Source organism: Populus alba, chromosome 9, assembly GCF_005239225.2.
Source record: "Populus alba chromosome 9, ASM523922v2, whole genome shotgun sequence".
In the NCBI taxonomy this organism is placed as follows: domain Eukaryota; kingdom Viridiplantae; phylum Streptophyta; class Magnoliopsida; order Malpighiales; family Salicaceae; genus Populus; species Populus alba.
Genome location: NC_133292.1, coordinates 13,046,548 through 13,074,433, shown reverse-complemented (window position 1 = coordinate 13,074,433; position 27,886 = coordinate 13,046,548). Strand labels below are relative to the sequence as shown.

Below are 27,886 nucleotides of genomic sequence, written 5' to 3'. Positions count from 1 at the left end.
GTGGACTAATTATTTATTTTTTCTCTATTTTTTCTTATGACTTGACTATCTTGTGGCTAAATCAAAGCACATTACTTCAAAATTATTAAGAAATTATAAGATTAAAAAAATAATCAAGGTTAAAAGACATGGTAACATAAGTGATAGTTTCAAAATTGAGTAAAAAAGCACCTTAGTATTCTTATTTTTCATATTATAAACTTTCAATTATTTTATTTTTGGAAATATTGTCTCTGTCCACAACTTATTTTTTAGCTTATAGTTAGAAAGAGAAGGAAAAAGTAGTCGAATTACGATAATTAAGAGGGAAAGTCTCAATTAATAGCGATTTCAACTATGAAAATGTCAATTTTAGTATAAATAAGTTCTATTCGATGATGAAAGTTTTTTTTATGTGTTTCTTTGCTTCACACCCTACATGATATAACATTTACGAGCTCAATAAATTTTTTGGTTCCAGGTTGATTTTGGTTTATTTGGTGAATTTATGGATTGTTTAAACCTGTATAAAAATTTATCAAGGTATTTATGGTGTTTTTACATTATTTGGCATAAAAAATGAAATGAAATGCTCTATGTCAAACCACCACCAACATTGATTTTTTGACCATCATCATAAATAAAATCTTGGAAAAAGCTGGTGAGGCGTCGCCTTACATTATTTTTCTTTCAAATTCTTTATGGAGCAATAACATTACAAGGTAAAAAAACATAAAGGCCCTCTCAAATGGATTTGTCTTTATAGATCAGCGAACTTGTACTTTCTAAATTGACATGATTTACCAGCTTCATCAAAACTTAACCTTTTATTTTTTTATGCATATATTTTTAATATGTAATTTTTAAAATGATTTTTTATTTATTTAAATCAATACTCATTCTCTATCTATTTTTCTATAGATTGTTCATCCAACATCTTTCTAATAATGATTATTATTATTTAATTATTTTATATTTATTTATTTTATTGAATAGATTATTCTAATTCATATATATATATATATATATATATTTTATGTTTTATATAAATAAAATTTGTTTTAAAAAATAAAAATATTTATCTTTTTATATAAAATTTGTTTTATATAGTGGTATCAGAGCTCCTCTAGTTTGTGGGTGACCATGACCTCCTCCTCGTCATCTTCCCCTCATCCTTCTTATCTTCTAACTTCTTCTTCCTCTTTTCATCTCCCCCCTTCTCCTTCCATTCGTCAGTCTACCTCCACTAAACTTGACTATCTTTATGAGGTTAGTCTTTTAGATGATTCCCAAAAAATCTCTGAAACAGATCTTCCTCTTGTCAATCTTTATCATGCTTTTGTCAAAAAATCTCCTTCTGTTATCCGCAGTATTAAAACTCTCATCAAACAACCTTCTCGTGTGGCCAAAGAATATGTTCAAGCCTCCTCTTTTGACCACCATAAAATTCCTGCTACTTCTCGGGAACAATTTGTTACTCTTGAAATACCAACAGAATTTCCAGGTCAATGGATTTCTCAAGGATACAAGCATATTCATTTTGGTGCTATTCGCCTAGCCTTGTCTTACCATGGGCGCAAAGGTTTACCTGTTGTAGCCCGGTTAGCTCTCCTAGATACCAGATATCTAGAGTATCAACATGCATGCATTGGTTCTCTTGAAACAACATTCAATTGTGGCACAGTGGTTGTTACTTTCTACCCAAATTTTAATATGGCATTGGACGATCCTCAACTTCATAATTTTTTAAAGGTCCAACTACAGATCACTGGTGCTGATCAAGTTCAAGACACCTATCAAGCCACTCTTCATTATCAAATGGCCTACAGGGTCCAAAATCATGCTTTTGATTTAGTACTCCCTGTTACCAATGATGTGTTGCTTATCACTGTTGATACTAATCAACGAGCTACCTGTACTCATGTCCCGAGACAAATCCCGAAAGAAGACTTACAAAAGTTACTCCATTTTTCTTGGATTACAAATTATGAAAAGTTGCATCAAAGCTTTGTCCCCATACAATCCACAGAACCTGAGTTCACCAAAAAAGCTGATGGTACTGTTGAAATCATCTTCAAGAAAGGAGAATCTTCTACTTCTCCACCAGGAATCTTTTCCTCCTCCATTTCGATGGTGCAACCCGCTCCAGCTCCTCTTCTAGTACCTGTAGAGTCCTTCTCTAAGGATGGCTGCCCGGTCTATGCTTTTTCTCAGGACAACCATGTTTTTTGGGACATCTATAGCTGTGAGAATTGTTGTAATGAGGACTTGGAAGCTGACTTCCCCAAGCATAAAAGGAAATCCTCCGGTCAAAAGCTGAAAGTCAGATACAATCACGGAGACCGAACAATTGACACTTTGGGGCAACCTTCTGGCAAATTTGACTATCTTGTCAAATATACTCCTCCCTCTTGGGAACCTCCTGAACAAGTCCCCACATTCTCCATGTATCAACCTACAAACTCTTATGATGATATTTTCCTGCCCTACAAGAACAGGTCAAAGATAGGGTTCGAACTCTTCCCCAAGTTTACAATCCTCAAGGTGTCGATGCTGATGGCCGCTCTAAACAAGTCACACAAGCCGAAGTAGTGCTAAATTGGCAAAGTCAAAATGCCATCGCTCAAAATTCTGTTCTTCATAGAATTAAATCTAAGGTTGACCTGGTATAGACTAATCTAAAAAAGATGGCAGTCTCTGTTGATTCTCGAATTCTACATCTCGAGCAACTATGTGCTGAAATTCAACAAAGGATCTCAACCATCTATGAGTACTTAATCCTTCAAGCTTCTACTGGCAGATATGTAAACCCTCAGAAGGAACACGAGATTCAGACTCTCAAAATACAACTCAAGTCTCTTCAGGCTGAATTGGCCAAATCCAAATCTAAGCCTTTACCATTCCCTGAACCTCTACAGAATAGGATGACTTCATATTATCCAGACCCTTATTGGGCCAAACATTCCTCTTCTTACAAACCACAACCTCCACCTACTACACCTCAACTATTTGGAAACCCAGACACCGAAAAACTTTTCAAACCTCTTCCTAAAAGAGATAAAGGGAAAATCCCAATACCAACCACTTCTAAAAAACCCAGATCACCAGCCCCTATCATCTTTTCATCCTCTGACTCATTTGACTAAAAAAAGCATGAACCAGATGACCCCTTCCAAGACTCTCAGGACCCTTATCAACTTATGATCCAGTCAAATCAACCTTCCAATCATATTCAATCTCTTTTCACCAAATATTCCCAACAGACAATTCCTAGGATCCCTACTCATGAACTTCTTGCTCATACATCTAAAGAAGAGACTCATGATGATGAAACTCTTGTTACTTCTGAAGAATCTTTTACTCAAGATGATTCTTCTACTTGCTCCATGCCACCATTATTAATGACTGATCCTTCTACAACACATTCATCATATCCTCAATCCTCACGAACTCGGCAAGAACCTCCTCCAACTTCTACCACAAGAGTTAGTGGGGATGAACCAATTAGCAGTGATAATATTTTTAGTATGTGCAATCTTGTATAATATATTTTTTTATTTTATTCAATTAATTTAACGTGTGTGTTTATTTTTATTATAATCTAATTAAATAAAAATTAATTTTAATAAATAAAGTCATTAAACATAACTGGATAAATTGTATGTATTGTGAGATCAAATATCTTGATTTAAATCTATATCTTGATTTATTTAGTTTTGTCTTTGTTTATCATTAATTTTTTTCATCAATTGACATGGATACTTATTTATTTAATTAGATAAATGAATGCATAAATGTTTTTATTTAAGCTTATGATTTTCTTATGTTAAAAAATATGTTGAAAAAATATTTATAATTTGTTATTAAAAAATATAAAACTCATTATCTAACTAGTATAATTTGAGTAGTCTTAAACATTTATTTTATTTTATGCTGTTTTGGATTTTTCGAATAAAATTCAATATTTCTTATCTTTAAAAATTTAATTTTAAAATATTTTTGGCACCCCCTCACCATTCTCGAAAAAGAAGAGAAAAGAAAGAAGTGAAGCCGAAACGACGACGTTCAATCTAGAAACACTAGCAGCATTCATACACAATTCCAATGGAGTAGCGAATAATAACTCTCATCATCATCATCATCATCTTCGTGCAGGAAGAGGAAGAGGAAGAGGAAGAGGAAGTGGATTAACTCGAAAGACGGCGATGACGACGAAGACACAAAGTATTAGTAGTTTCCATTTCCTTAAAAACCCATGGACACCACCAACAACAACACAAACAATTCTTCGTCCAATGAATAGAACAATAAGAGCTGCTGCTAGTGTTAGAAGCCTAAATCGAAAGCCGCTCCAGAAAGGTAGAAACCTCAGCATCGAAGCCATCCAGACAATACAAGCCTTAAAACTAGCTCACAACAACGACAAGTCGCTGCTTGACCAAGTCTTCCGTTCTAAATTCAGCCGATTGTTGAAGTTCGACATGACTGCAGTTCTTCGCGAACTCCTCCGCCAGAACCACTGCCTCTTGGCTCTCAAGGTCAAATATCATAATTATTAGTTTTGTTTACAATATAATTATATCCTGATTTTATTTTATTTTTTTTATTTCAGGTTTTTGAGGATATTCGAGTGGAGCACTGGTACAAGCCAAAGGTGTTGTTGTATAATGAGATGATTCAAGTAATGGCCAGCAATGGATTCATTGAAGAGGTTCAACTACTTTTTAGGTACCTGGAGAGTGAAATTACAGGTGATTTACAGTTTAAAACAGATGAATTTAATCAACTGCTGGCAACTCTGATCAGTTTTAAGCTGGGTGGACTTGTTATGGAGTGCTATGAATGGATGAAGTCTGTTGTGGTAGGGTGTGAACCTGATAGGTCCACGTTTAAATTACTTGTGAATGGTTTAGAGTCGATTGGCGAATTCGAGCTTTCGGTTGTTGTAAGGCAGGATGCTTACAAGTTTTATGGTGAATCCCTCGATTTTGAGGCGGAGGAGGAAGGGATAGCAAGTTGAGATAGATTAAACATTCAGGTTTTGAACTGGTTGATTCATCAGCAGTACAGTACCATGGAATGGAATGCGTGTTCAACTTCATCTTGCTAACACCAGTTTTTCCGTGCCAACTGCCAAGATGGTATATTGTTTCTTCATTCAATACATCTTAATGATCCATCCCTTCTTTCATTACCAATAGCTTGTGTTTTTCTTTTGCTGCTTTGTTTAATTTTGTCGGTCCTGTTGAAGTTGTATTATATATGCAGTAGAAACTAGAACAAGCCATTTCCTTTACTCTCCTTTTACTTTAGTATGAAAGTTGATGTGGTTGATTTTCTTTCTTCTGTTATCTATTCAGTCTCCTTTTCTATGATTACCCTTACAAAAACAAACCATTTCACTAACTGGAAATGTGAAGAGCACGATTCAGTGGACACAAATATATTTCTATTTTCTCCTAAATGGATTGAAGGTGGAAATGTATTTAGCTGGTAGCTCACTTGCTCAGAAGGGTTCAGCAACTTGTTCTAGCCATGTCATATTTGCAACAGCATAAATTCACCTTTGGTTATGCTTTACTTAGCTCAGTTTTCAATATTGAGTCTCTGTAGTTGTGGACATGAAACAAATGTTTCTCTCTGATTTCCCCTGCATTACATACTAGCAGTCGCATTTGATGAGAAAGGTTCCATCATTGTTGAATTTCACAGCTGTGCTTAATTGATAATCATTCTTGTAGAATCAAAGTAGCAAATCTCAACAACTTAGTTCATAAAGAAAGGATTGCCTGGTAGAGAAGTCATGGTAAGAGATACATATCTTCACCTTTTCTTTTGACTTTTGAACTGAACATAAACCTTAACGTTTCAGTAATTACACATTTCACGAGTTGTTAACTTTCTACTCAATAAAAGCAGGTAAAGAGACATAACTGGGACCTTGTATTCCTATTTTTCCCAACTTTTCTCTACGACTTTCTTACCTCCGTTTGACCAAGTACCTACTTCTTCGCATAGCTGGAGAAAGCAAATGGAAGCGTGAACCTATGCCCGACTCTAAAAGCCTCTCATACTAGAATTGCTTGCCTTCAAATATCTGGCCAAATTGCCAGTTTGCTGGTGCAACATTGTAAGATGTGAGTGTTCTTCCGCTGCTGGTAGTCACCTCGAAAGATAGAGGCTGTCCAATAAGGTTGGTATTGGATTGCCAGTTTTGTCCCCAGTTTCTTGCCATAGGTATCCACGCTGTTCTTGATCCCTTCACTTTCACAGCAATCACCTCACCATCCAATCCCACATTGCTGATGAGTACTTGATAAAAGTGAAAATTCCCACTCACTGTGAATCTCAGCCCACCCCTTCTATCACACTTCACCCTACAAAAATTGGCATAAACAATGTTCGCCCAGCCAAGGAGTTAGGAAATAGAGAGGCCTATACTCATTTGACTCATGTGACCAAGTAATTGTAAATTGATTGGTGATACCTTCTGTGCTGAACCGGCACAATATCAGCCTTTTTCTCTGCGATTTCAGCAAATGCCGCTTCTGACATCTCAAAGTGTTCTTTGGGGAAATTGCACCAGCCACCATAATCCGATGAAAGCCCGTAATTTGGAGGGCAGAAATCTGTAGCAGTGAGAAAGACGGAGGGGCTACCCTGCAGGCACCATAAGATGTGGTCTACACATCTGACCTCGAAGCAAGCCCCACAGGTACTCCCTCTGTTGAACAGCATGCTACTTAGTCCAGCACTGTATTTTCCATAGGTGGCCCTGTGAAGGTCCCCATACCCACAAGCACCTTCTGCAACATTAAACAATGGTAGATTACTCTTTGCAATCAAAACCGAATCTTTTGTGAAATATGAAGCACCGTTATGAATTGAAACAGAAAGTTCCAGATTTAGTCGGAACAGTTGCCAGAAAATTACCTACAATGATTGATCCACTTGTCTCCTTAACGTATGTTGCAGTAGCAGACTTCCATTCCTCATCATCAGCTGTGATCTTCCATGTTTGGTGTATAATCAAGTAGAGAAGAATGGCTTTTAGAGCACCCATTTGATATAAAAACGACTATGAGAAGTCTGGTTTGTACTTGACGAGGTTCTTTTCTTTTATCTTGTTCCCTCCCTTTTCTTCTACCCTGTGAAATTATGGCCTTGAGTTTGGAGAAAGGCCACCTTTTCTCTGGGAAATGACCTGAATCTCCTTGCTGAAATGAAGCTAGCTTTGATGGTTAGATGGGCACTCCATAGTAGATACTGTGAAACTTTGACAAAAAAGCCAGGCATGGATACCTTAGTTCAAGATGTGGGGGCATGCAGCAAGCCCGAGACGAAGCGTAGCTTTATTCTAGTATGGACAAAAGCGATGCCTTCTTTTCTTCGAGTGTTTTTCGAGCTGGGAATGGGAACTCAAAAAAGGGTTTTAGGGATTGCATCTAGAGGGTGAAGGGTTAAATGCTTTGTGGATGTGGCAGACACGGAGAGCGGAAAGCCTTGGAATAAGAAAGAAGAATCCAAAGAGTTGTTTAGTTAGGGTCTGGACCTCCTGCTATTTTCTTGCACGCATCTGGTGTGGTGTTATTTACTTGTAATTTGGCTCGTCTTTTGAGAAGAAACCAAGGGAAAGGAGAGCGTGATTGACTGACTGGCAATGAACTATTCGGAGATTATTGGCTTTACGAGCGAAAGATGGAGAACCGCGAAGAAGTATGAGCACGCAGGTGCCTGTACGACCGACCGGTGCCTTACTATTGGACCGGTCCTCCTTCCTTTCTCGAGGGAGGGACCGGGGACATCGTTAATGGGCCAAAATTTAGATTTTATAAGTTAGAGCATTGCAGACCAAGCTTGATACGAGCCCCCACAGGAAGGATCCAGCATTCAAGTGTGACTTCGTGGGCAGAGGCCCCGAACGGACACCAAACCCACAGATGGAGGCTAGACCGAAGACGAACTGGGAAAGGCTCGTGTGACGTCGCGTCTACTCTAAACAATTGAAATGGTAGGGAACGGGAACGTGAAAAACAAAGCAGTAGAAGGAAGGATGGATTTATGCAATGTAGAGATCTGTGCTGAGCCAAGGAAAGGAAAGAAATGATGATATATCGATTGTCAAGAGCCTTGAATGCACGATAGAACTTTTATAATGGAAAGAAGATCATCTAGCTTGTTGTGAACGGAAGAACAAAACAATTAAGTTGAGGGGTTGAGTCACTTCAAAGAATGCTCTACTGGAGACGACAAGCGACTGGAATCATGCTACTATGATGTCCTTCAGGGGGACAATGCAAGTGATAGGGGCATTCTTGCCCCTGACACGAATAAGCACGGAATCATCTTCATTGCCCGACTTGTCGGAGTGATAAAGAAGGTATGTTGTTTGATCAAGAGTCCCCTCTCTGTAAACAAACACGCTCTCATCGTCTTCCATTCGACGCCACTTTCTACTTCTGTCCACATTCCGATAAAGCGGCATCCCCCTGTACAAACAAAAAACATGGAGCCCTGTTGTTATAGCAACACTTGTTATTAATGTCATGCTATTATCAAGACCAATAATTTAAAACTTTGTGTGTGTCTTAGAGTACCTTAAAAATACATTTGACTTAAATAATAATAATAAATTATTTATTGATGTAAAAAATGTATTTTAAAAGAACATCACAGTGTTACATAACATGCCATTGGATAGTTCACTGGAAATTATAAAGCCACCAAACAGTCGGTGCGTGCTTCAACTGATCAGATTCCATTTGTTTCGCATGACAAGTAAAATCCCTGAGAAATCAAAACGTGAACAACAACAACAACGCGCCTCCGTATAATCTGCACCGAATCTCAATGCCGAACGTAATTATGGTCGACATTTTCCAGAAAAAAGAAAAATAAAATACATGGAAAGAAAGCGTGCCGTTATGTGCTTACATAAATCAAATAATAGAATAAAAAAAGGGAGAAAGAAATATTGAGAATTACCTACCAAATTAAATTAAGAATAGATATAAATTGATATCGTTACCTAATGTGGAAGAGGTCGGAGATATCAGACATCTCGAGGTAGAAGTTAACGGCGTCGATGAAAGCCTGGTAAGTGTATAGGTGGAGGCCATCTATCTTAGGGTAAGGCAGCTTGGGCCGCAGCGGAGCCAGAGACTGCTCCTCCGCGTGGTCGTAGGGGTACTTGTGATTAGGCGGCTTAGCCATGTAAGCGTACACCTTCCACGAGGAAGACGAGGACGTGGGGGAAGGGGGGAGGCCCACGAAGCCCATGGTGATCATGATGGGCTCAAGCTCTTCGTGAGTCATAACGGGATTGAATGTCCGGGTGTGCCATAGAGCTAGCTTTCTCATGCACTCCTCCATTGGAGAGAGAGCGAGCACTTCCGCCTTGGTTTTTATTGCTCTGTTTTTGTTTTAATATAAATAAAAAGACTGGCTTGCGATTTTGGGGAGGGAGCAGATTAGTGTTTAGAGGGAGTCTCCTCGAGTGGTTAAGAAGTGAAAGGCTTGAAAGAAGGGATTTTTGTTGTTGTTGTTGAGGTCTTCTATGGTGGGATTTGAAAGGGAGGCTCTCTTCTTCTGGCTCTGTGTTTATGTTTTAATATGATTACTCTAACCTAGTTTGTAATACACTACAAGTACCAGGAAAGGAAAGGGAAACGAAGGATGGGAGCCACCGGCGTGTGAATTTATGTCAGGAAAGGAGAGGAGGAAATGGAGTGAGTGAAGGAGAATTGGGTTTGGGGATGCAATCTGGACCTGACCTTTTCCTTCCTCTTACGACCTTAATTTACCATTTTCGAGGAGTTGGGTGTGCTGAAGGGGTGGCATCTCACATGACTGCTGACTCCTTGAATTCATTATATTTGCTTTAATTTCGAGTATTTTAGTCAATCCTTTCAGTTTTGTTTTGTATATATATATATAAATACTATTGTTTCTCGTGCTACAAAAATACTAAACTTGCCTAGCCTTTTTTTTGTTTTTTAGGGTAAAATCCCTTGCCTTTAATTTGAAATAATTATAATGAGATGTTTCTTATACTGTCTACCAAAATGAAAAACCATAATTTTCTTTCTTTTTTTACTTGATTGTGTTTTCCGTGATTTTAATTCTTTATAATGTCCCGTCATGAAGGCTATTTAGTCTTATTATTATTATTATTACGGCTCATATATTATACAATTAAACTCCCGACTTTCTTAAGGAACTGCTGCCATGTAAGATAAGGTCAGCCCAACGACAGTAGAGATTATCTTGCGATGGCGACATGTACATACCTCGTGTCGTCTTCCGGGCATTCCTTTCCAAGTTCCCATAATATTATAATATGAAGCCGAACAGTCATGGTTTTGGACTGCCTCTGCCCGTGAGTGGTTGGAGTTAGTTTCGTTACTGCTTAGTTTATCAGCAAAGTGTGACAGAGGTTGAAATGGGGACACCCTTCAAAAGCCATCATCTCCTCCTCCTCTTCTCCGTGCTTCTACTAATCCTTATAAATCATCCATCGGAAGCGGAAGCGGAAGCAGAAGATGCAGCAATCATATCAAGATTCCAACAATACCTTCAGATCAACACTGCACAACCCACCCCTCAATACCAACAATCAGCTGACTTTCTCATCTCCCAAGCCAAATCCATCGGCCTCGAATCCCAATCTATCGAGTTTGTCCAAAACAAGCCACTCATCCTCCTCAAATGGCCTGGATCTGACCCGACTCTCCCTTCGATCCTTCTCAACTCACACACAGATGTCGTCCCAGTAGAACACCACAAGTGGACTCATCATCCTTTTGGCGCCCATGTTGATTCTCATGGTAATATCTTTGCTAGAGGGTCTCAGGACATGAAGTGCGTTGGCATGCAGTACTTGGAAGCTATTCGTCGCTTGAAGTCTTCTGGGTTTGTCCCACTTCGTTCTGTTTACTTATCCTTTGTCCCTGATGAAGAAATCGGTGGCCATGATGGTGCTGAGAAGTTTGCTGACTCTGATATCTTTAACAGTATGAATGTTGGCATAGTACTTGATGAAGGTAAAATATGCTACTACTGTTAGTCCTTCTTTTTGTAAATAATTTTTTTTTTTAATTATTAGTTGCAAGTTTTTTGATTTGGAAATTACAGGGTTGGCATCACCGAACGAGAATTACAGGACGTTTTATGCGGAGAAGTGTCCTTGGTGGATGGTGATTAAGGCTACTGGGGCACCAGGACATGGAGCTAAATTGTATGATAATAGTGCTATGGAGAATCTTTTGAAAAGTATTGAGAGTGTGAGGAGGTTTAGAGCTTCTCAGTTTGATTTGGTGAAGGCCGGCTTGAAAGCTGAAGGAGAGGTCATATCTGTCAACATGGTCTTTCTTAAGGCTGGCACTCCTTCTCCTACTGTAAGTTGGTATAAATTTTAACTTGTCGAGTTTAGACAGTCCTTGTCTAGTATCGGTAGGCTGTCGTTGTTGCAAGAATGCTCCAACTCATAAACATGGGGCCCAAAGCAGGGATTTGTTTTTGCACTTCACATGAATACCTCAGGCCAAAAGTAACAAGCTTTGTCAAATAAACATCTTGTTTCAAAACCCACAAAATCGCTGTTTCAAACAATTTGTTGATTGGGTGATTTTTTTTAAAATGTAGTATCTTTATGTCTTATCAAAGATGAGAGCATTGCGAGTTTACAAACTCACGTGTTATTGATTACATAGACCGATCTGCTTCCTTTTCTTCCAGGGATTTGTCATGAATTTGCAGCCATCTGAAGCAGAAGCAGGTTTTGATATTCGAGTCCCACCGACTGCAGATCCAGAATCTTTGGAGAGACGAATTGCAGAAGAGTGGGCTCCTGTTTCACGTAATATGACATTCCAGGTACTGATGCATTGTTGGGAGTCTTGAGACTCGAATTTTTTTTCCTAGCTGTATCTGAATAAAACGTGAAAATCACAGTTGCCTTGCTTTTATCTGGTAACCAATGGTAACCAATGATATTCTTGGATTAATAGAGGGAAATGTGATTATTATGCTGGGGTCCCTTGTTAGGTTTTTTTTCTTTTTCCATTCTATAATCAGTACTTGTCATTCAAAATACAAGTCTTCTCATTTGCTATGAAGTATAAAGTGCAAAGAATCATTTTAACCCAATAACTTAAGTTTTTATATTATTTTTTTATATACTCTCTCAAGTGAAAGTCTTTTAAACTTGAAACTTGCATAAACTCTCATTGCTTTGTGCTCAAATAAAATAAAAGTGATGAGATTTGAACTTGTAATAAATAAAAAAACAATAGCAAAATTCCCTCTAATTATTGAGAGAAAAAAAAAGATTTTAACTTGGAAAAAAAAAAGTTACTCACAAGAGGGAAACAACAAAACCTAACCCTAATATCAATTACAAGACACTACCAATGTCAACACCAACACCAACATCCTTAAACATGAAAACTAGAACCGCTTAGCTGTTATAAAAAAACTATATCAAACTAATAGCTTAAGCAATTAGATAAAATTCTAAGATATGATTTATATTATTATCTAATATAAAAAGCATCTCTTGCCGTGATGGTTTGCATTTCTCCACTCTTGGGCATTAATAAACTTTGAAGGAATGGGAAGGAAAAAGATTATTGCATTTTGATCATGTAGCTTAGGAAATGTGATTTGACTTTATAACCCTTTCATATGCCCTATTCAGGGCCCTGTCTTGGTAAAGCTAGCGCCGGCTGATGGCCTTATCTTGCTAGGATATCAAGTAATAAGATCCTTGAAAGGACATCACATGAATCCTGCTGTAAATATTTTGACCTGCGCTGTGAATGAGGCCTGAGATACATATTCTAATAAGAGAATTTTGGTAATATAGGCTTAAAAGAGACCTTGTTTAACTAATACAAGTTTAAACTATATGTGTCGCATTTGACATCGCGGTGATCTTTCAAAAACAAAGAACAAAACAAATATCTAGCATTATGTTCTTTGAGGAGAAATGTCTTGTTTATGGAGTCGCCACCTAGTATTAAAGTCACTAGAAATCCTAACTGGTTTTTAGAGATTTTATGGCAAAAAACTGATTACGTTAGAGGAAAAATACTATCACCCTTGAAGCATCTTATCTTAGATAGGTTGCATTGCTAGTTTTTTTTCTTACATCACTATAGGCTATTGTGTTATATTATCAATGGTTTATCTATAATAGGTATTAAAAGGGTTAACTGGAAATATTCTGATGGTCCTTACAAATGGAAGACCAGGAGAGAAAGAGCAAAAACACATTATAGTCTCTAATTTTCCCACAAGTTAACAAATCACACTTTTAATCAAAATTAATCCTCTATCTCTTAATCTCTAATTTTAATCTCCTTAAAAATTAGATTAAAGGGTCAAAATGGAGGAATGTCTTATGATACAGGTACAGCAAATCAAAGAAACATATGATCTGGAGGAATGTTTGTGATTTGATTACTCGTTGGAAAAAAAACTGCTCTTTTTGATCATGGCATGCTAACACACAATTAATAACAACTTTTTTAAGTGTCCCCCTTTTCCTTTTCAAATCCAGTTGTAATTGTGTTTGTTGCTTTGGCAGTTTAAGCAGCAAGTTTCAATACATGGTAAGTCTGGGAGGCCAGTACTTACGAAGACTGACAGTTCTAATCCATGGTGGAGCCTGCTTGAGGAAGCTGTCAGAAAAGCTAATGGAAAACTTGGTAAGCCAGAGATCTTTCCTGCGTCAACTGACGCTCGCTACTTTCGGCAACTAGGCCTGCCAGCAATTGGCTTCTCTCCGATGGCGAACACACCTATACTACTGCATGACCACAATGAGGTAAATGTTTAACTCAATGCTTCCCTTTTCAGGCTAATAATCAAAGGCTGTTTTTCTCGTGCATGTTGTCAATCTTTGTGTGCTAAACGTTTAATTCAGTGCTTCCATTTAAATTTCTGCATTTTTTCAATACATGCTGACAATATTTGCATGGTAGTCTGTGTGTGACTGAGAGTGGAGGCACCCGTGTTCTTGACAGAATCATTGCACTTAATTGGAATTGATATAATCCATACTAAACCATCATCATGTGTACATTGTTGCAGTTCCTGAACCAAGACGAATACCTGAAAGGCATCCATGTTTATGAGGCAATAATTAAAGCTTATGCATCTTACATCGAGCACGCAAGCAATGGAAGCACAAGAGATGAGTTGTGAGGGAGCTAATGGGCATCATCTTATGTTGAGATACAAGCAACGGGGGCTTCATGTAGAGTTGTAAGCGAGCAGCATCGCTCGTAACCATGCATGTTCTCTGAGTTTCTTGTAGTGAAGCCCAGTGAGATTTGTCATTAGCAAAATCCTCAGTGATATATCAATAAATGGTGGAAGTGAACTTTGGTCTTCGTAAAATACGTACTCAATTCCTCCTCGCTTTGAACCTGCCTAAAACGGTCACTTGTTCATGATCTTGCAAAATTCTTATATTTGATTAGTGATCGATCAATGTTGCGCATACAAATATCATATAAATTTTCAAGGAACAAAAAATTGAAGTCTGAATGTTCTAAATTCTAGATCTCTATGTTGTGTGTGTGTCTATATATATATATATATATATATATATATATATATATATATATAAGCATTTATAACTCATGCCTTAATTGTTCTCTTTGTTGTGTAAATTCTTAATCATAATTTAAAAAAAAAAAAACGTGTGCATTCGAAAGGATTAAAAATTCAAATGAAAATATTGGGTTTTTTTTTCTTTCAATTCTGTTTTTATTTAATTTTAATTTTATTTATTTTAGTTTTACTAGTTGCCTTTTAAATTTTGGGAATACTTCACATAATTTAAAAAATTTTAATTTTAAAATTGAACTAGATAAGAAATTAAGTTTATAAATTTAAAATTAACATGTTAAACTAGGTTTAATAACATGCAGAAGTATTTACTTTTTTCTCTAGTTAAAAAAGAAGAAGAAGAACGAAGGAGACAAAAGAGTGAAAAACTAAAATAGATGAAACGGTATCGTTTGCAATGGTGGGGGAAGGGAAGAAAGAAGAGGCCTGAAATTGAAATGGGATTTGGTCCGTCTGTCTGGAGGGGTATTTAAATAATATTTATTTTTCTGCTTCTCCAAAACCCTTTCTTTCTCTGTTTTTTCTTTTTGTCTTTCATCGCTGCTTCTGCTTCCTTCCTTCCTTCCTTTTTAATTATTCGTTACTTACCAAAAAAAAAAAAAAACCAATAATCCATATATATATATATATATATATATATATATATATAGAGAGAGAGAGAGAGAGAGAGGAGAGAGGGAGGGAGAGAGGGGAGCGGTTTGTTCCAATTAGAAGAAGAAGAAGAGGAGGAGGAGGAGGATGTCAATGAGAATAAAGGCGGTGGTGGACAAGTTCGTGCAGGAGCTGAAAGAAGCGTTGGATGCAGATATACAGGACAGAATTATGAAAGAAAGAGAGATGCAGAGTTACATCGAAGAACGTGAACGCGAAGTCGCCGAGCGTGAAGCTGCTTGGAAGGCTGAGCTCTCTCGCCGCGAGGTTTTCTTCTTCTTCTTCTTCTCTGGAATTTTTTTCAATTAATTGATTGATTGATTCCTAATAATGTTATCATGCAACCAAATAATACTCACTGTCATAAATAAAAACAACAATAATAACAATAAAGAGGATCAATTGAATTTGCCATTCCCGAACTTACTAGTTAAATTAGTAGCATGATTTTGATTGAACAGATCCTACCCTGTAATAAGTAGTAACTATAATCCCTGTTTGTCTCTCTGCTCCTCTTCTGTTGCTAATTCTGTTTCTGTATGTCTTTGTCTGTCTGTCTCCTCCCAGGCAGAGATTGCTCGCCAGGAAGCAAGGCTGAAGATGGAGAAAGAAAATCTCGAGAAAGAGAAAAGTGTTCTCATGGGAACCGCCTCTAATCAGGATAATCAAGATGGAGCTCTGGAAATCACTGTTAGTGGCGAGAAGTATCGATGCCTCAGATTCTCAAAGGCAAAGAAATGAGGGGCTTTATTTAAGAAAATGTGTGAACACGGGCCTCGCCTTCATCCATTCCTCCTCATATTGTTAGCTTAGCTTCCCTCTGAGAAAAGGAAAGAAAGAAAGAAGAGGACCCATCTTAGATCGTGACTCTAATATGCAGTATTCTTTCCTTGCTCACTTGCTATCTGAGGAATGAATTTGGTTCTTTTCAAATCCATTAATTATGTATATCTGTGCTACTTGAAGTGACAATGCTTCTTCTAGGCATGTGATTTAATTCAATATTCAAGGGTAGTATGTGATTGATTCGAATCCGGAAGTAAAGAGTTGCTACAGGTTTCTCTGCTAAACTAAAATTGCAGGACCATCTCTTAATTAATCTATCAGCACCAGGTGTCTAAAATGAATGTCTGCTGCAGTCGCAAATGGAACTATCCATGGATGTCTTAACATGCTGTTCTTGCTATAAACTATCAATCAAAATTAGCAGCATCACCGAGTTTGGCTGTTGGTCTCCTTCTGTTGGAAATGTTATCACCATCATGTTGTTTTTCTGAATACATGGAATACCTACAGATAGCTAATGATAAATTGTGTCTTAATTACTTGGTAATTGCAGTGATCATATTATAACCAATGAAGGTGCTTTCATGATGTAAGTAAAAGGAACAGAAGGAGACGGATCACCATGGCTGTAATAATGGATGTGTTCTTGTCTTAGTGGCATGCTGATTGAGGAGTTGGGTTCGTTCCAAATTCAAACCCATTGATTAATCATGTTCGTATGTTCAATTCCCCACTCGAGTTGGTAGCAATTGTTGATGATCCAGAGTGCAGATTTACGTCAAGACCAATAATTATCTAAGGTGATTATCTTGTAGAATGTGGACTGGAATCTGGGGAAGCTGGCCGAGTGATCACGAGAAATCATGGAAGCAATTAGCACGTATAATCACCAACGTGATTTTTCAGCTTGCATTTTCAAAACGTGATTTGGAGGTCAGGGTAGATTTGGTTTTGGTTTTTTTTTTTTTTAAGAAAATCAAAATCAAAATCAAAATGAATAGAGTGAGAGGTCTGGGAAGGCTGTGGCAGTGAGACGGTTAATAGCAGTGATGTAGTGGGGAGGGAAGTTAATGGCAGTTTCTGTATTGGGTCTTAACCCAAAAGCAAAAGCCCGCCCTTTCTTATGAATTCAAACCCTGCTTTAATTCTTCTGCTGAAAAAACGACCCCTCCTTTAATCAATCAAAAAGAAACCAACCTCCTTAACTAGTCATAATCTCACAACAAGGATAACCAATGTACAGCAATAACATGACGAGCCATGGAAGCGGTACCTGGATGCTGTTGCTGTTATTGTCCTTCTTTTGTTTCAATGCTGCTGTTTTCACAGGTGCAGATGGACAAGGCCTTGAAGTTGAAGCAAGAAGACCAATCTCGCACCACAAGGGAAACAGCTCTCTCCTCTTTGACGTCATGAGATTCGGTGCTCGAGCTGATGGCAGAACTGATGACAGCAAGGTTTGTTTTCTTTATATGATCTCAAGTTACAAAAATTTAAACAAAGAAACTTTTGCTAGTTAGGAATTCCTCATCTGCCTCAATTTTCTTTCCTGGGTTGGCAGACTTGGCTTTTTAACAACTCAACTTTACCTGCTTAAACTTGTGAGAGTAGTGCAGGATAAAGAATTAGCATTTTATCTCCTTTTAGAATGAATTGTACAAATTAATTTTGTGATTCCAGGCCTTCATAGCAGCATGGAAGGAGGCGTGTAGAGCAACAGGAAAGGTTAAACTTCTGATACCAAAAGGAATGTACTTGATTGGCCCTGTTAAATTTGCAGGCCCTTGCAAAAATGTATCGTCTCTTACTGTCTACATGAAGGCAAGATCTCATCTTTCCGGACAACCTATTCTCATTCTTTCTGTTTCCAATCATCTTTAAACTCTTGAATCATGGTTGATGGTTCTAACTTAGAAATGAACTTTCAGGGTTATTTAAAGGCTACAACAAAGTTGTCTAGTTATGGATCTGGAACTGGTTGGGTTGAATTTGGATGGCTGGAGAGGCTAACTTTGACCGGAGGTGGAACCTTTGATGGCCAAGGTGCCAAAGCCTGGCCTTACAATAACTGCACCAAAGACTCAAAGTGTAAACTTCTTCCAACTGTATGTGCTAACCTTTATCACACTTCCTGATTCTATCTCTAGGCTGTGAGAATCGAGTTAAGGCATAAAATGCATTTTAGCATGGTGAAAGAATCTAATAGGAATATATGTATGAATTTTCCTCGTGTTTTCAGAATGTAAAATTTGTGGCAATGAACCAGACTGTAGTCCAAGGCATAACTTCACTGAATAGCAAGTTCTTTCATATAGCTCTTGTCGAATGCAAGAACTTCAAAGGTACTAAAATCAAGATTTCTGCACCAGCAGACAGCCCCAACACTGACGGTATCCACGTGGAGCGAAGCTCTAGCGTCTATATCTCTCAATCGCTTATTGGTACTGGTGATGATTGCATTTCTATTGGACAAGGAAATTCTCAGGTTACCATCACAAGAATCAGATGCGGACCTGGTCATGGAATCAGGTGCCCTTGAATTTTCTTCTAGTTCAAGTGGTACATATACCTCCTATTTAATTTCGTACAGGTGATTAACATATAGGGTAAATGTTCCTTGGTCTAATAGTGTTGGAAGCTTGGGAAGATATGAGAACGAAGGGGATGTAAGTGGGCTAGTTGTTAGAGATTGTGCCATATCAGGAACCATGAATGGCATCAGGATAAAAACATGGGCAAACTCCCCAGGTAGCAGCGCAGCAACCAATATGACATTTGAGAACATTGTGATGAACAATGTGACCAATCCAATAATAATTGATCAGTCATATTGCCCATTCAGTTCTTGCACCTCCACAGTAAGTCAATGGTTTCCATTCTTTGAGGCTAGCTTTGAAAGTGCTGGAACGTAGGATTAGAGGCATAAGTCGAAGGCAGCAATGTTTAAATAATGAAATATGTTGGTCTTGTGCAGGAACCATCTAAGGTGAAGCTAAGTGATGTATATTTCAAGCAGATAAGAGGGACCTCATCATCTGCAGTGGCAGTAGCGCTGGAATGTAGCAAGGAGATACCGTGCCAGAACATATACCTCGAGAATGTTCACTTGGAATTGTCATCAGGGGAGAAACAAGCCACTTCATCATGTAAAAATGTTAGAGCTAGGTACATTGGCGAACAAATTCCACCACCATGTGCCTAGCTAGTAGTGTTAAAGGTGAAGGGCCTTTATTTATTATTTATAAAAAGAGAGTCATGTTGCCTGCCTGTTCAATTGAACGGATGATTCTTTGATTGCGAGAGATCATGCCATGCAAGCGTTTTACAAAATGAAAATGGTGAAGGGGTGCAAACTTCCACTCTCAATCTTCGGCCTCTCCAGCGTGGAAAGGCACAAGTAATCGTGATGGGTATACAAGTTGGGGATGGCTAGAGGTCGGGTTTCTTTCTGGACAGACATAGATGGAGTGGTGATTTTCCTCTTTCTGGACATGCTCTTGATCATATTAGAGAGAGGGGGGAAAGGATTCATTGGTTTTATGCTCACTTGAGTCGAATTAAGTACTGTTCAGATTAATTGAAAAATCACACGGCGTCTTGGAGATTGCAGGTTGGCTTTTGGAAAGTCTAATGAGAGCAAAGCTTGCAAAGTACGGGCCCTCTCACAAGCCTAGTGAATATGGTTTTATCAAGGTGAGAATATATACTGATGGAAGCTGTGCTGGAAACCGGGATATGTGGGTCTCTCACGAGACAACAATGGTGTTTGGACTGTGGGTTTCGAAGGATACCTCCTAGGTTTTTCAGTGATCTTAGTCGCTGAGAGCATCCATGTGTTTTTGTCCAGTGAGATGGTAGCTAGATCACCGGACCACCTTCCACCCTCTGCAATATTTGGCAATGATCAGCCTAGCTACCACCAGAAAAATATACGAGGATGGATCAACGACGATGAACACATAAAATACATGCGATGAGCAACTCACACACACTTGGACATTAATAGAATAACTTGCAAAAACCATCCATTTTCACACGACCATGGTGCTTGATGCACGCGCTTGTTTATCGACCATAATCTCCAGGTCAAAATAATAATAAAAATTGCAAGTAACCAGGTGGATCCTGAGGGCTTATAAGATTTAAACCAAATATTAATACGGTTTTAGGCATTTTGTTTTCAAAATAAATTAATTATTATAAATCCGATAAAACCAGTAGTGAAGTTATTGATAGCATTTAATCTCTAGCAGTAATTATCTTAATTTCTTTTTAATTCGCCTAAAATTATTGACCTTAAAAAACGTGCAAGTTCTTATTTCTCCTTCACCTTTCTCTTTCTTTATACTAAAACTTGTTTGAAAATATAATTATAATTATTTTTTTAAAATATTTTTTACTTAAAAAAATATATTAATAATATTTTTTTTAAATTATTTTTAAAATCAGTTAAAACAAAATAATTTAAAAATATAAAAAATATACTAATTTAAAAAAAAAAATATATTTTTAATTAAAAAAAAAATAAACTTTTTTAAAAACACTTTTAAATCATCATAAAGGTGTCGACAATATTCGAATCAGCGTTGGGGTAAAGAGTTTAGTTTTAACCATTTTCGAGTACAAAGAGGAAAGATATCTATCAAGTGACCAAAGTGGGTTTCTTTCGCCCAAACCTATCTATCATCCACCTACATTTTGCACACGTATCAACTGTATCATCAGGCTGAGTAGAGGGGAAAGATCGATGGAGAGCGAATCGGAGATGGTAGCCTTCCCGTTGCTGTTGACGCCGATCGAATCCAATTACAGAGCTTGCACCATTCCTTACCGCTTCCCCTCAGACAATCCTAAGAAACCAACCCCTACCGAGCTCCAATGGATTGACCTCTTTCTCAATTCCATTCCCTCCTTCAAGTAATTCTTTTCTTTTCTATTCAATTCAATCGCAATCGCTCTCTCTCTCTCTCTATATATATATATATATATTATTACTATTATTATTTGTTTTTTACTCAACTATTATTTTGTTTTTTTGGGTGCAGGAAGCGTGCTGAAAGTGATCCTACTGTTCCTGATGCCCCTGTCAGAGCTGAAAAATTCGCTCAGAGGTACCCTTTTTTGGCACTATTTCTTCTTATTAATTATGTATCTATTCCATTTTATTTATTTATTGTTTACTGATATGAGGGTTTTTTTTTTTTTTAAATAAGATATGGTGATGTACTGGAGGACTTTAAGAAAGACCCGGAAAGCCATGGTGGCCCTCCCGATTGCGTTGTAACTTCCCTGACCTTCCTCTTCTCTTCTTCTCTACATTACCCCCCCCCCTCTTTTAAGTTATCAATTGCTCTCTCTCTCTCCCTGGTAGCTTCTCTGCAGACTGCGGGAGATAATCCTTAGAGAGTTGGGATTTATAGACATATTCAAGAAAGTCAAGGTCAGTCACTCTCAAATCATGTCCTTTTACTTTCAATAAAGCTGAATTATAAACGTTCACCGTGTGTTAATTATAGCGCCTGTCAATGGTGAAAGATTGAGATATTTTTCCTTTCCATGTTTGTGTGTGTATGTGTGTGTTGGGTACGTTTGTTTTTCCTTGCAATACTATCCCCTTTTGCCTATACACTTGAAAAGCGCACCCCTTTTTGGTGATGCAATAGGATGAAGAGAATGCAAAGGCTATATCACTCTTTAAGGATGTAGTTCAGCTTAATGATGCTATTGAAGATGAGCCCAAGCGCCTAGAAAATCTTGTCAGAGGAATATTTGCTGGGAATATCTTCGACCTCGGTTCGGCAGAGGTTAGTTAATGTTTATTCGAGATAATCTTTTAACAAGTTATGAACTTGTTTGTGAATGGAATTTGAATCCAAACTACATGGATTCTAGAGTTATTTATTTTGATCACACGCTTTCTCTCTATTTGGGGTCCTGCTCTTCTCCCCTCATTCCCTGAACTTACCATCAGCATTCCTTTTCTATGACCCCTTCGTTTTAGATCACCCTCTGGATTACTGTTGCATTAATGTTTTATGCTCGTAACTCGACCATCTTTCATTTTTTTTGTTTTATCATTGATGCCATTGCTTTTTGGGAATTTCTTCAAATTATCACCCTCTCTAACTTTTAGCAAAAGCAGTTGTTTTGTTTCTGTAACAGTTTGGTTTCTGCTTAAATTTTATTTCTTCTCTTGAGGATATAGATTCTGTTTTGGTTGTGCAATTTAAATACTTCTTGATTGATGTCTATCCTTTTTTTCCCACTTCATGCAGCTTGCTGAGGTTTTCTCAAAGGATGGAATGTCCTTTTTAGCTAGTTGTCAAAATCTTGTCCCTCGACCCTGGGTCATTGATGACTTGGACGCCTTTAAAGTGAAATGGAGCAAGAAATCATGGAAAAAGGTGAAATACAAGACTGAATTCTTTTACATGAGGTTTCAGTCGTGTTAGTGAATTACAAGTACATCTGTAAAAGATGTTGATGATTCCATTTGTACTAGGAAAAAAGAAAAAAAATCTTACCAGCTTCCTCGTTGTTCATGACAGGTTGTCATCTTTGTTGATAATTCCGGTGCAGATATAATTTTGGGTATTTTGCCCTTTGCAAGAGAGCTACTGCGGCATGGAACTCAGGTTTCATTTACATTTGAATTACAATCTGTGACACATTTATTTTTTATATCACAAGCCCAACAGTTTGCTTCAAATATGAAGTCAGGTTGTTCACTTTCACTTTGTAAAGAATCAGTTGAAGGCGTCAGTTTAGCTTGATAACTAGTTTGTCAGTAGACTGTTGGTATTCAATATGTACGAAACACTGACCAATAGTATTTTGATTTTGAAACTGATCCTGTGGTTTTGAGCACTCTTCTTTTCATATTTTTATACTGGTCTTCAAAGTTGAGGTGCTTTTCATTTAATTAAGTTGTGCTCAAATTTCATGATGGGTCCTGGAAATATTTTTTTTAGTTTTAAAGCATTTATACAAGATGCTATAATAACTACTGTTTAAATGCTTTCTTCCTGAGCATATTTGGGCTCTCTCTATCTGCAGGTTGTGTTGGCTGCCAATGACATGCCTTCCATCAATGATGTCACTTACACTGAACTGATAGAGATTATAGCAAAGGTGATAGAAAGAACTTGTAGAACTATGATACTGCTTGATTCTTGGTTGTGTCTGACTTAAGATCTGATTTTCCAGTTGAAGGATGAAAATGGACAACTTATGGGTGTCAACACGTCAAATCTTTTGATAGCCAATTCTGGAAATGATTTGCCGGTAAGAATTTAAGTGTTACATTATTTACTTGTATTTCATGTTGAATGGTTGTCTGTCTTTTTCTGAAGGGCACTCTCGGCTGTATAGCAATAGCCCTTTTACTTTTCCACTCCTTGCAGGTTATTGATCTTACAAGAGTATCCCAAGTGCTAGCCTATCTAGCAAGTGATGCAGACCTAGTAGTATTGGAAGGAATGGTAAGTTCTTTCTAAAATAAAGTTAGTGTTTAAAGAAACGATTGAAAATGGCCAACTGGATATAGATGTATGATTAGCTATAGTGACTTTATTTTATGCATGTCTGGCTTTCATTGATTGTTCTAGGTCAAAAGGAAAAAAATAGTGTGCTAAAAATGGATAAAAATGGAGTTTGATTTTTGTTTCTAGTCTAGGAATGACAAAGGCGGGACATGTTTTGGGTGTTGTTGGATCTTTTGACTAACCAAGAACAATGGAAAGAAAAGATAGCCACATTAAGGAGCTGGGCTAGCATATTCTAATTCATTGTTATAAGTGAATTCAATAGCTTGAAGAAATGCATGATTCTCCAATGTGTGCACTTATAACCTTTACTGCTTTTGGCAGGGCCGTGGGATAGAGACAAATCTTTATGCTCAGTTTAAATGCGACTCTCTCAAGATTGGGATGGTAATTATTTGAATAGAATTTGTTTAGTTTTGAGGATTTCAATTCATGTGCGTTGTTTTATATAGTCTCGCCAAACTTGTAACCAATTTTTGTTTTCTTTTTAAACAGGTGAAACATCCTGAGGTTGCTCAGTTCCTTGGGGGACGGCTTTATGATTGTGTTTTCAAGTACAATGAAGTCGTGAGTTAAAATTTTGATTCTTATCTGTAATACTAACCCAATTTATTCCAGGTCAAACCGTTCAATATACATGTATTTTAGGCCTCATCGCCTAGAACATATCCATGAACTATAGAATTCAGTTTTTTAAATCAATAAAGAAGCACAAAACATATTGATGTGCTTCTCTTTAGTGGGATATGAAGCCATTTTGTTGATCCCACATAGCCCTTCAGGTTTGCCTGTGTTTCTCTTCATCCTTATGTAGCCTCTTTCACCGCACTTGGGTCCCCAGGAATTATTCACAATGACATAATCTATCCCCTTTGATGAACCGTATCCAACCGCTGCTGGTGCTCGTGCTCCATGACCCAGACTTGCTCCACAAGATCCGCAGAACACCCCCTGCAAAAACCAAAAGCCACACATAATGAGCCCCCGTCTAATGCTTCTCCGTGATAGAGAAGCAGGTATATTATAGATGTAAGAGCATATTCAACATTCTGACCCCGATATAGAATGGGGAGTCTCTACCAGAAGCCTCCATAGCAACACCGAGAGGCTGGTGAGCTAGTGCCCATAAGAGGCTTTGCTCGTCATCTTGTGGCACATCATTGTAACCAGTAATAGTTACCGCCTCCATTTCTTCCTGAAGACAACAACCAAATAGGTATTAGACAAATTCTATCCGTCGTATTCAACAATTGAATGCATTATTAGTTACTCTTCAGCATCTACCTTCTTTACGTCACAAGTGCCTTCCTCCATGAGATATGGGTAGTCTTCCTCTTTGTGGAGTCCACCATTGCTGACTATGAACTCAGAAGCATAATCCATGAGGCCTCCATTGCAGCCATTATTAAAACTTGTGTCGCAATCGACCAGCTGCTGCTCAGACAAAGAATTTAGATTTCCTGTGACAATCTGGTTTATGCTTTCAACAGCTGCAACTGTTGAGAATGCCCAACAACTGTCAAAGGAACCTAGGCTCTTCACAGGAGTAACATGTCCTTACTTTCTCCAGTCAACAGATTTGGGCGAGTCCACGACATCTCTGTAACTGAAGTCTTAAGAGCTTTTCTTCCTAGGAATCCAAAGTACTTGCTCTTGAACTCCTCATGGCTCAGGTCTGCAAGCTCATTCAACCCAAGCCAGTAGCTAGTAATCTCCTTGTGTTCTGTGGTCAATGTGCTTCAAGTTGACTCTGAACACCTCGAACCCATGCAGCCTCTCATCGAGACTATCGGAAGCCTTTCCATGTCTAGAAACCCACAATTCAAATAGCTCAGCTAGTTTATAAACAGAAGTCAAGTGTTCTGGTGAGTAACCCACAATTGAAAAATCACGGGCTAGAACCGAACATACGAAACCAAGAAGGTGAGAAAATAAATCTTTACGACTGAGAGATGCATAGAGATAGAGAAATATGATAGTAAAATGAGAGACGAGAACTGAGAGGAAGAGATGGGTGAAGATTAGGGAGGGAGTGGGGGTGTTATATATAGCTTTGGTTTTCAATTCTTACTTCCTTGTGAAGTATTTGGAATAATTTTCAAATCAGTGTCAGCATTCTCACCTTTTTAACATTAGAACATCAAAACAATTTAAAAAAAAAAAAAAACAAACTAGGCACAGCTCTCCTCCTCTACTCTTGATCCTTGTATTTTATTTTTTCTTACAAAGAGGTTATTCATTGAAAGTTTCTGTAACATCGTATTTTCCAACAAATAAAATGGGAGGATAGAGCTGAGAAGAAAGATTGATTATGCTTGTTTTTTTGTTTGTTTTTATATAATTGGACAATGATAAAGATATTTGAAGGATTCCATATGAAGTGATATACATGGCATTATATAAATGGTGTTTCATCAATCATTTAATTTTATTATATATATGTTTATAATTATTATCTTATGTTCTATTATTGGGATTCTTAATCTTTTTAATAGCAGGTGTCATCTCAATTAATTATCCTTTTAGTTTAGTATAAAAATCACTCAAGGAGTTAAGGTAGCATTCCTCACAAGGCAGGAAGGCAGCAAGGACAAACAGCTCTCCTAGAAACAACGAAAACCATGTGTGCAAGAAGGGAGAACCATTCATTTAAATGGACCCCACCATGCAGCCCATTGCCCTGTCAGCATCCACCCATCCTTCCCTCGATTCTGCGAATAAACCAGCCTGTGCTCTAGCTGTTAACACTTGTAATCTCTCCCTCTCCCTCTCCCTCTCCCTCTCCTCCTGTGCTCTCTACTCTTTCTACCTAATCCCCCTCGTTCCTTCACCCACACGCGCGCCCGCCATCACCACTGGCCACCTCTACTGCTATCCCAACTCTTTAATTAATTCTCTTCTCCTTCTCCTCCTGATATTAATAACAATGAGCTCCATTGTCCAGAGCTTTCGAAAGAGAAACAGTTCTGCTGCTCTCCCAGTCTCACAAACTCACTTCTCTAAAGACCAGGCTGTAGCCGGTCTGCGTAGAAGACTCTCCTCTCTTTCCCTCAAGATCCAGCCCATCTCTTCCCCTGCTACTCAATGGGCATTTCAAAGATCCAAATCTGTTTCGGCCATGGGGGAATACGCTGGCAGTTCCGTTAAGAAATGGTGGGACTGGGGCTGGTCTTGGATCCTTTCAAGAAAGCCCGTTTTTGCTCAGGATCTTGAAATGAATGAAGAAGAGACCAGGGTTCTCGGTTGTCATAGCAAGGGGAGCTGGGGACATGTGTTCTATAAGTTCAGGTCCGAGGTAATAAAGCTTGCGAGGTCTGGAGATAAAGCTGTCCTTCCTCAAACTTGCAGGTCGATCTGATTCCTTCAGTTCCTCCAAGATTCTTGATGCGATCTTCAACATTTGGAGGTGTTCAAAGGAAGCTGATCAAGCCTTGGATAATTTGTTCAATAAGATCAGAATTGAAGAATTCAAGATTCAGATCAAGAAATAGGATTCTTTTTTGTATGTTTCTTTTCTTTCTTTCTTGTCAATGCTTGTGCATGAGAGTTACTGGTGGCTGTAAGTAATTACATACCTAGAAGAGTATAATATTTCTGGTATTGATATAAGTGATATTGGTTTAGAGAGATCGATTCATTCATAATCAAATTCATTGGCAAGGAAGAGGAATGAATCAACGTATCTTTCAAGATTAAGGAGCCGCCAGTTCCGATTGCTCATTGCCAGCCAAAGATTGTTCTTGCTACTTACTTCGTTAAGCCATGTTGTACTCTACTGTTGTATATGAGTATTTTTATTTATTTATTTATTTAATTATTTATACTCTTGAAGCTTCTATTGTAAGGAAGTACGTGTTATTGTTGTTCAATGAATTTCTTGTTCAAGCAATATATTACCCTCTTTATTTATAATTCTTTCTGCACAAGGAAGCCAGCAAGCTGATTTCCCTTCTCACCGGACACTTCGGGGCCCAAAACCCATCACAAAATGATTTCAGTCCACATAAGAATTGTTGAGTGACGTTGATGTATTAATTAATTATGTGTATTTTCACATATACTTGAAGGTTTAATTAATGACTGGGATTTTTTAATTGAATCATAAGAGAAAGAAAGAGAGAAGGCGTATATATAATGGCTATATATAAACGCAAAGGTAGAAGGTGGGAAGTGCCGGGCGGCGAATATGGACTCAGAAGTGCATGCGAGAGAGGACGATGACCTCTTGACGATATATATCCATGCATGAGATGCCATGCCATGAGTACAATTCAAAGTTAGATAGATCC

General features: G+C 37.9%; 8 protein-coding genes and 1 pseudogene across 11 annotated transcripts; 6 read left to right on the top strand and 3 right to left on the bottom strand.

The window, feature by feature from the left end:
• The first annotated feature begins 3,995 nt into the window (after nucleotides 1–3,995).
• On the top strand, nucleotides 3,996–5,318 carry LOC118032278 (protein THYLAKOID ASSEMBLY 8, chloroplastic). The gene is made up of 2 exons (XM_035036935.2): nucleotides 3,996–4,517; nucleotides 4,592–5,318. Exons 1-2 carry the CDS (start codon nucleotides 4,185–4,187, stop codon nucleotides 4,997–4,999), a joined length of 741 nt encoding a protein of 246 aa, XP_034892826.1. The 5' UTR covers nucleotides 3,996–4,184; the 3' UTR covers nucleotides 5,000–5,318.
• A 409-nt stretch (nucleotides 5,319–5,727) lies between these two features.
• Nucleotides 5,728–7,931, bottom strand: LOC118032277 (expansin-A20). Of its 2 annotated transcripts, XM_035036934.2 has the most exons (4): nucleotides 7,282–7,931; nucleotides 6,913–7,196; nucleotides 6,467–6,785; nucleotides 5,728–6,356 (listed from the first exon to the last, which is right to left on the bottom strand). In XM_035036934.2, the coding sequence occupies exons 2-4, from the start codon at nucleotides 7,040–7,042 to the stop codon at nucleotides 6,053–6,055; spliced, it is 753 nt and encodes a 250-aa protein (XP_034892825.1). In that variant the 5' UTR covers nucleotides 7,043–7,196; nucleotides 7,282–7,931; the 3' UTR covers nucleotides 5,728–6,052. The 2 variants fall into 2 exon arrangements, with proteins under 2 accessions (XP_034892825.1, XP_073267647.1); XM_073411546.1 differs by having other exon boundaries at nucleotides 6,913–7,931.
• Nucleotides 7,932–8,135: 204 nt separating this feature from the next.
• LOC118032279 (uncharacterized) lies at nucleotides 8,136–9,802 on the bottom strand. Its single transcript, XM_035036936.2, has 2 exons — nucleotides 9,008–9,802; nucleotides 8,136–8,468 (listed from the first exon to the last, which is right to left on the bottom strand). Exons 1-2 carry the CDS (start codon nucleotides 9,349–9,351, stop codon nucleotides 8,243–8,245), a joined length of 570 nt encoding a protein of 189 aa, XP_034892827.1. The 5' UTR covers nucleotides 9,352–9,802; the 3' UTR covers nucleotides 8,136–8,242.
• A 520-nt stretch (nucleotides 9,803–10,322) lies between these two features.
• Nucleotides 10,323–14,546, top strand: LOC118032276 (uncharacterized). Its single transcript, XM_035036933.2, has 5 exons — nucleotides 10,323–11,021; nucleotides 11,113–11,375; nucleotides 11,716–11,853; nucleotides 13,568–13,807; nucleotides 14,074–14,546. The coding sequence occupies exons 1-5, from the start codon at nucleotides 10,421–10,423 to the stop codon at nucleotides 14,185–14,187; spliced, it is 1,356 nt and encodes a 451-aa protein (XP_034892824.1). The 5' UTR covers nucleotides 10,323–10,420; the 3' UTR covers nucleotides 14,188–14,546.
• A 687-nt stretch (nucleotides 14,547–15,233) lies between these two features.
• Nucleotides 15,234–16,299, top strand: LOC118032281 (uncharacterized). Its single transcript, XM_035036942.2, has 2 exons — nucleotides 15,234–15,534; nucleotides 15,835–16,299. Exons 1-2 carry the CDS (start codon nucleotides 15,355–15,357, stop codon nucleotides 16,006–16,008), a joined length of 354 nt encoding a protein of 117 aa, XP_034892833.1. The 5' UTR covers nucleotides 15,234–15,354; the 3' UTR covers nucleotides 16,009–16,299.
• A 31-nt stretch (nucleotides 16,300–16,330) lies between these two features.
• On the top strand, nucleotides 16,331–19,320 carry LOC118032280 (exopolygalacturonase). 3 transcript variants are annotated; one of them, XM_073411275.1, is made up of 7 exons: nucleotides 16,331–16,430; nucleotides 16,607–17,510; nucleotides 17,734–17,874; nucleotides 17,982–18,158; nucleotides 18,293–18,582; nucleotides 18,683–18,911; nucleotides 19,028–19,320. In XM_073411275.1, the coding sequence occupies exons 2-7, from the start codon at nucleotides 17,289–17,291 to the stop codon at nucleotides 19,253–19,255; spliced, it is 1,287 nt and encodes a 428-aa protein (XP_073267376.1). In that variant the 5' UTR covers nucleotides 16,331–16,430; nucleotides 16,607–17,288; the 3' UTR covers nucleotides 19,256–19,320. The 3 variants fall into 3 exon arrangements, with proteins under 3 accessions (XP_073267376.1, XP_034892830.1, XP_034892829.1); XM_035036939.2 differs by lacking the exon at nucleotides 16,331–16,430 and having other exon boundaries at nucleotides 16,436–16,853; nucleotides 17,383–17,510; XM_035036938.2 differs by lacking the exon at nucleotides 16,331–16,430 and having other exon boundaries at nucleotides 16,436–16,986; nucleotides 17,383–17,510.
• A 1,322-nt stretch (nucleotides 19,321–20,642) lies between these two features.
• On the top strand, nucleotides 20,643–24,342 carry LOC118032282 (damage-control phosphatase At2g17340). Its single transcript, XM_035036943.2, has 12 exons — nucleotides 20,643–20,970; nucleotides 21,099–21,164; nucleotides 21,267–21,333; nucleotides 21,425–21,493; nucleotides 21,717–21,857; nucleotides 22,329–22,457; nucleotides 22,602–22,688; nucleotides 23,110–23,184; nucleotides 23,260–23,337; nucleotides 23,457–23,534; nucleotides 23,922–23,984; nucleotides 24,093–24,342. The coding sequence occupies exons 1-12, from the start codon at nucleotides 20,801–20,803 to the stop codon at nucleotides 24,171–24,173; spliced, it is 1,104 nt and encodes a 367-aa protein (XP_034892834.1). The 5' UTR covers nucleotides 20,643–20,800; the 3' UTR covers nucleotides 24,174–24,342.
• On the bottom strand, nucleotides 24,291–25,555 carry LOC118032283 (cysteine protease XCP1-like; annotated as a pseudogene).
• A 656-nt stretch (nucleotides 25,556–26,211) lies between these two features.
• On the top strand, nucleotides 26,212–27,433 carry LOC118032284 (uncharacterized). The gene has a single exon (XM_035036944.2). The coding sequence runs from the start codon at nucleotides 26,251–26,253 to the stop codon at nucleotides 26,953–26,955; it is 705 nt and encodes a 234-aa protein (XP_034892835.1). The 5' UTR covers nucleotides 26,212–26,250; the 3' UTR covers nucleotides 26,956–27,433.
• The last annotated feature ends 453 nt before the right edge of the window (nucleotides 27,434–27,886 follow it).

What these genes read in the sequence shown, in the direction of transcription:
- LOC118032281 (XM_035036942.2), top strand. Translation starts at nt 15,355, where the DNA reads ATGTCAATGAGAATAAAGGCGGTGGTGGACAAGTTCGTGCAGGAGCTG. An exon ending in CTGAGCTCTCTCGCCGCGAG is followed by an intron (nt 15,535 to 15,834) that starts GTTTTCTTCTTC and finishes GTCTCCTCCCAG; the next exon opens with GCAGAGATTGCTCGCCAGGA.
- LOC118032280 (XM_073411275.1), top strand. Translation starts at nt 17,289, where the DNA reads ATGTACAGCAATAACATGACGAGCCATGGAAGCGGTACCTGGATGCTG. An exon ending in GCAGAACTGATGACAGCAAG is followed by an intron (nt 17,511 to 17,733) that starts GTTTGTTTTCTT and finishes TTGTGATTCCAG; the next exon opens with GCCTTCATAGCAGCATGGAA. An exon ending in TCAGTTCTTGCACCTCCACA is followed by an intron (nt 18,912 to 19,027) that starts GTAAGTCAATGG and finishes GGTCTTGTGCAG; the next exon opens with GAACCATCTAAGGTGAAGCT.
- LOC118032279 (XM_035036936.2), bottom strand. Translation starts at nt 9,351, where the DNA reads ATGGAGGAGTGCATGAGAAAGCTAGCTCTATGGCACACCCGGACATTC. An exon ending in TCCGACCTCTTCCACATTAG is followed by an intron (nt 8,469 to 9,007) that starts GTAACGATATCA and finishes TTGTTTGTACAG; the next exon opens with GGGGATGCCGCTTTATCGGA.
- LOC118032277 (XM_073411546.1), bottom strand. Translation starts at nt 7,042, where the DNA reads ATGGGTGCTCTAAAAGCCATTCTTCTCTACTTGATTATACACCAAACA. An exon ending in AAGTGGATCAATCATTGTAG is followed by an intron (nt 6,786 to 6,912) that starts GTAATTTTCTGG and finishes TTAATGTTGCAG; the next exon opens with AAGGTGCTTGTGGGTATGGG. An exon ending in GTGCCGGTTCAGCACAGAAG is followed by an intron (nt 6,357 to 6,466) that starts GTATCACCAATC and finishes CAATTTTTGTAG; the next exon opens with GGTGAAGTGTGATAGAAGGG.
- LOC118032278 (XM_035036935.2), top strand. Translation starts at nt 4,185, where the DNA reads ATGACGACGAAGACACAAAGTATTAGTAGTTTCCATTTCCTTAAAAAC. An exon ending in ACTGCCTCTTGGCTCTCAAG is followed by an intron (nt 4,518 to 4,591) that starts GTCAAATATCAT and finishes TTTTTATTTCAG; the next exon opens with GTTTTTGAGGATATTCGAGT.
- LOC118032276 (XM_035036933.2), top strand. Translation starts at nt 10,421, where the DNA reads ATGGGGACACCCTTCAAAAGCCATCATCTCCTCCTCCTCTTCTCCGTG. An exon ending in CACGTAATATGACATTCCAG is followed by an intron (nt 11,854 to 13,567) that starts GTACTGATGCAT and finishes TTGCTTTGGCAG; the next exon opens with TTTAAGCAGCAAGTTTCAAT. An exon ending in TACTGCATGACCACAATGAG is followed by an intron (nt 13,808 to 14,073) that starts GTAAATGTTTAA and finishes ACATTGTTGCAG; the next exon opens with TTCCTGAACCAAGACGAATA.
- LOC118032282 (XM_035036943.2), top strand. Translation starts at nt 20,801, where the DNA reads ATGGAGAGCGAATCGGAGATGGTAGCCTTCCCGTTGCTGTTGACGCCG. An exon ending in ACATATTCAAGAAAGTCAAG is followed by an intron (nt 21,494 to 21,716) that starts GTCAGTCACTCT and finishes GTGATGCAATAG; the next exon opens with GATGAAGAGAATGCAAAGGC. An exon ending in ACTCTCTCAAGATTGGGATG is followed by an intron (nt 23,985 to 24,092) that starts GTAATTATTTGA and finishes CTTTTTAAACAG; the next exon opens with GTGAAACATCCTGAGGTTGC.
- LOC118032284 (XM_035036944.2), top strand. Translation starts at nt 26,251, where the DNA reads ATGGACCCCACCATGCAGCCCATTGCCCTGTCAGCATCCACCCATCCT.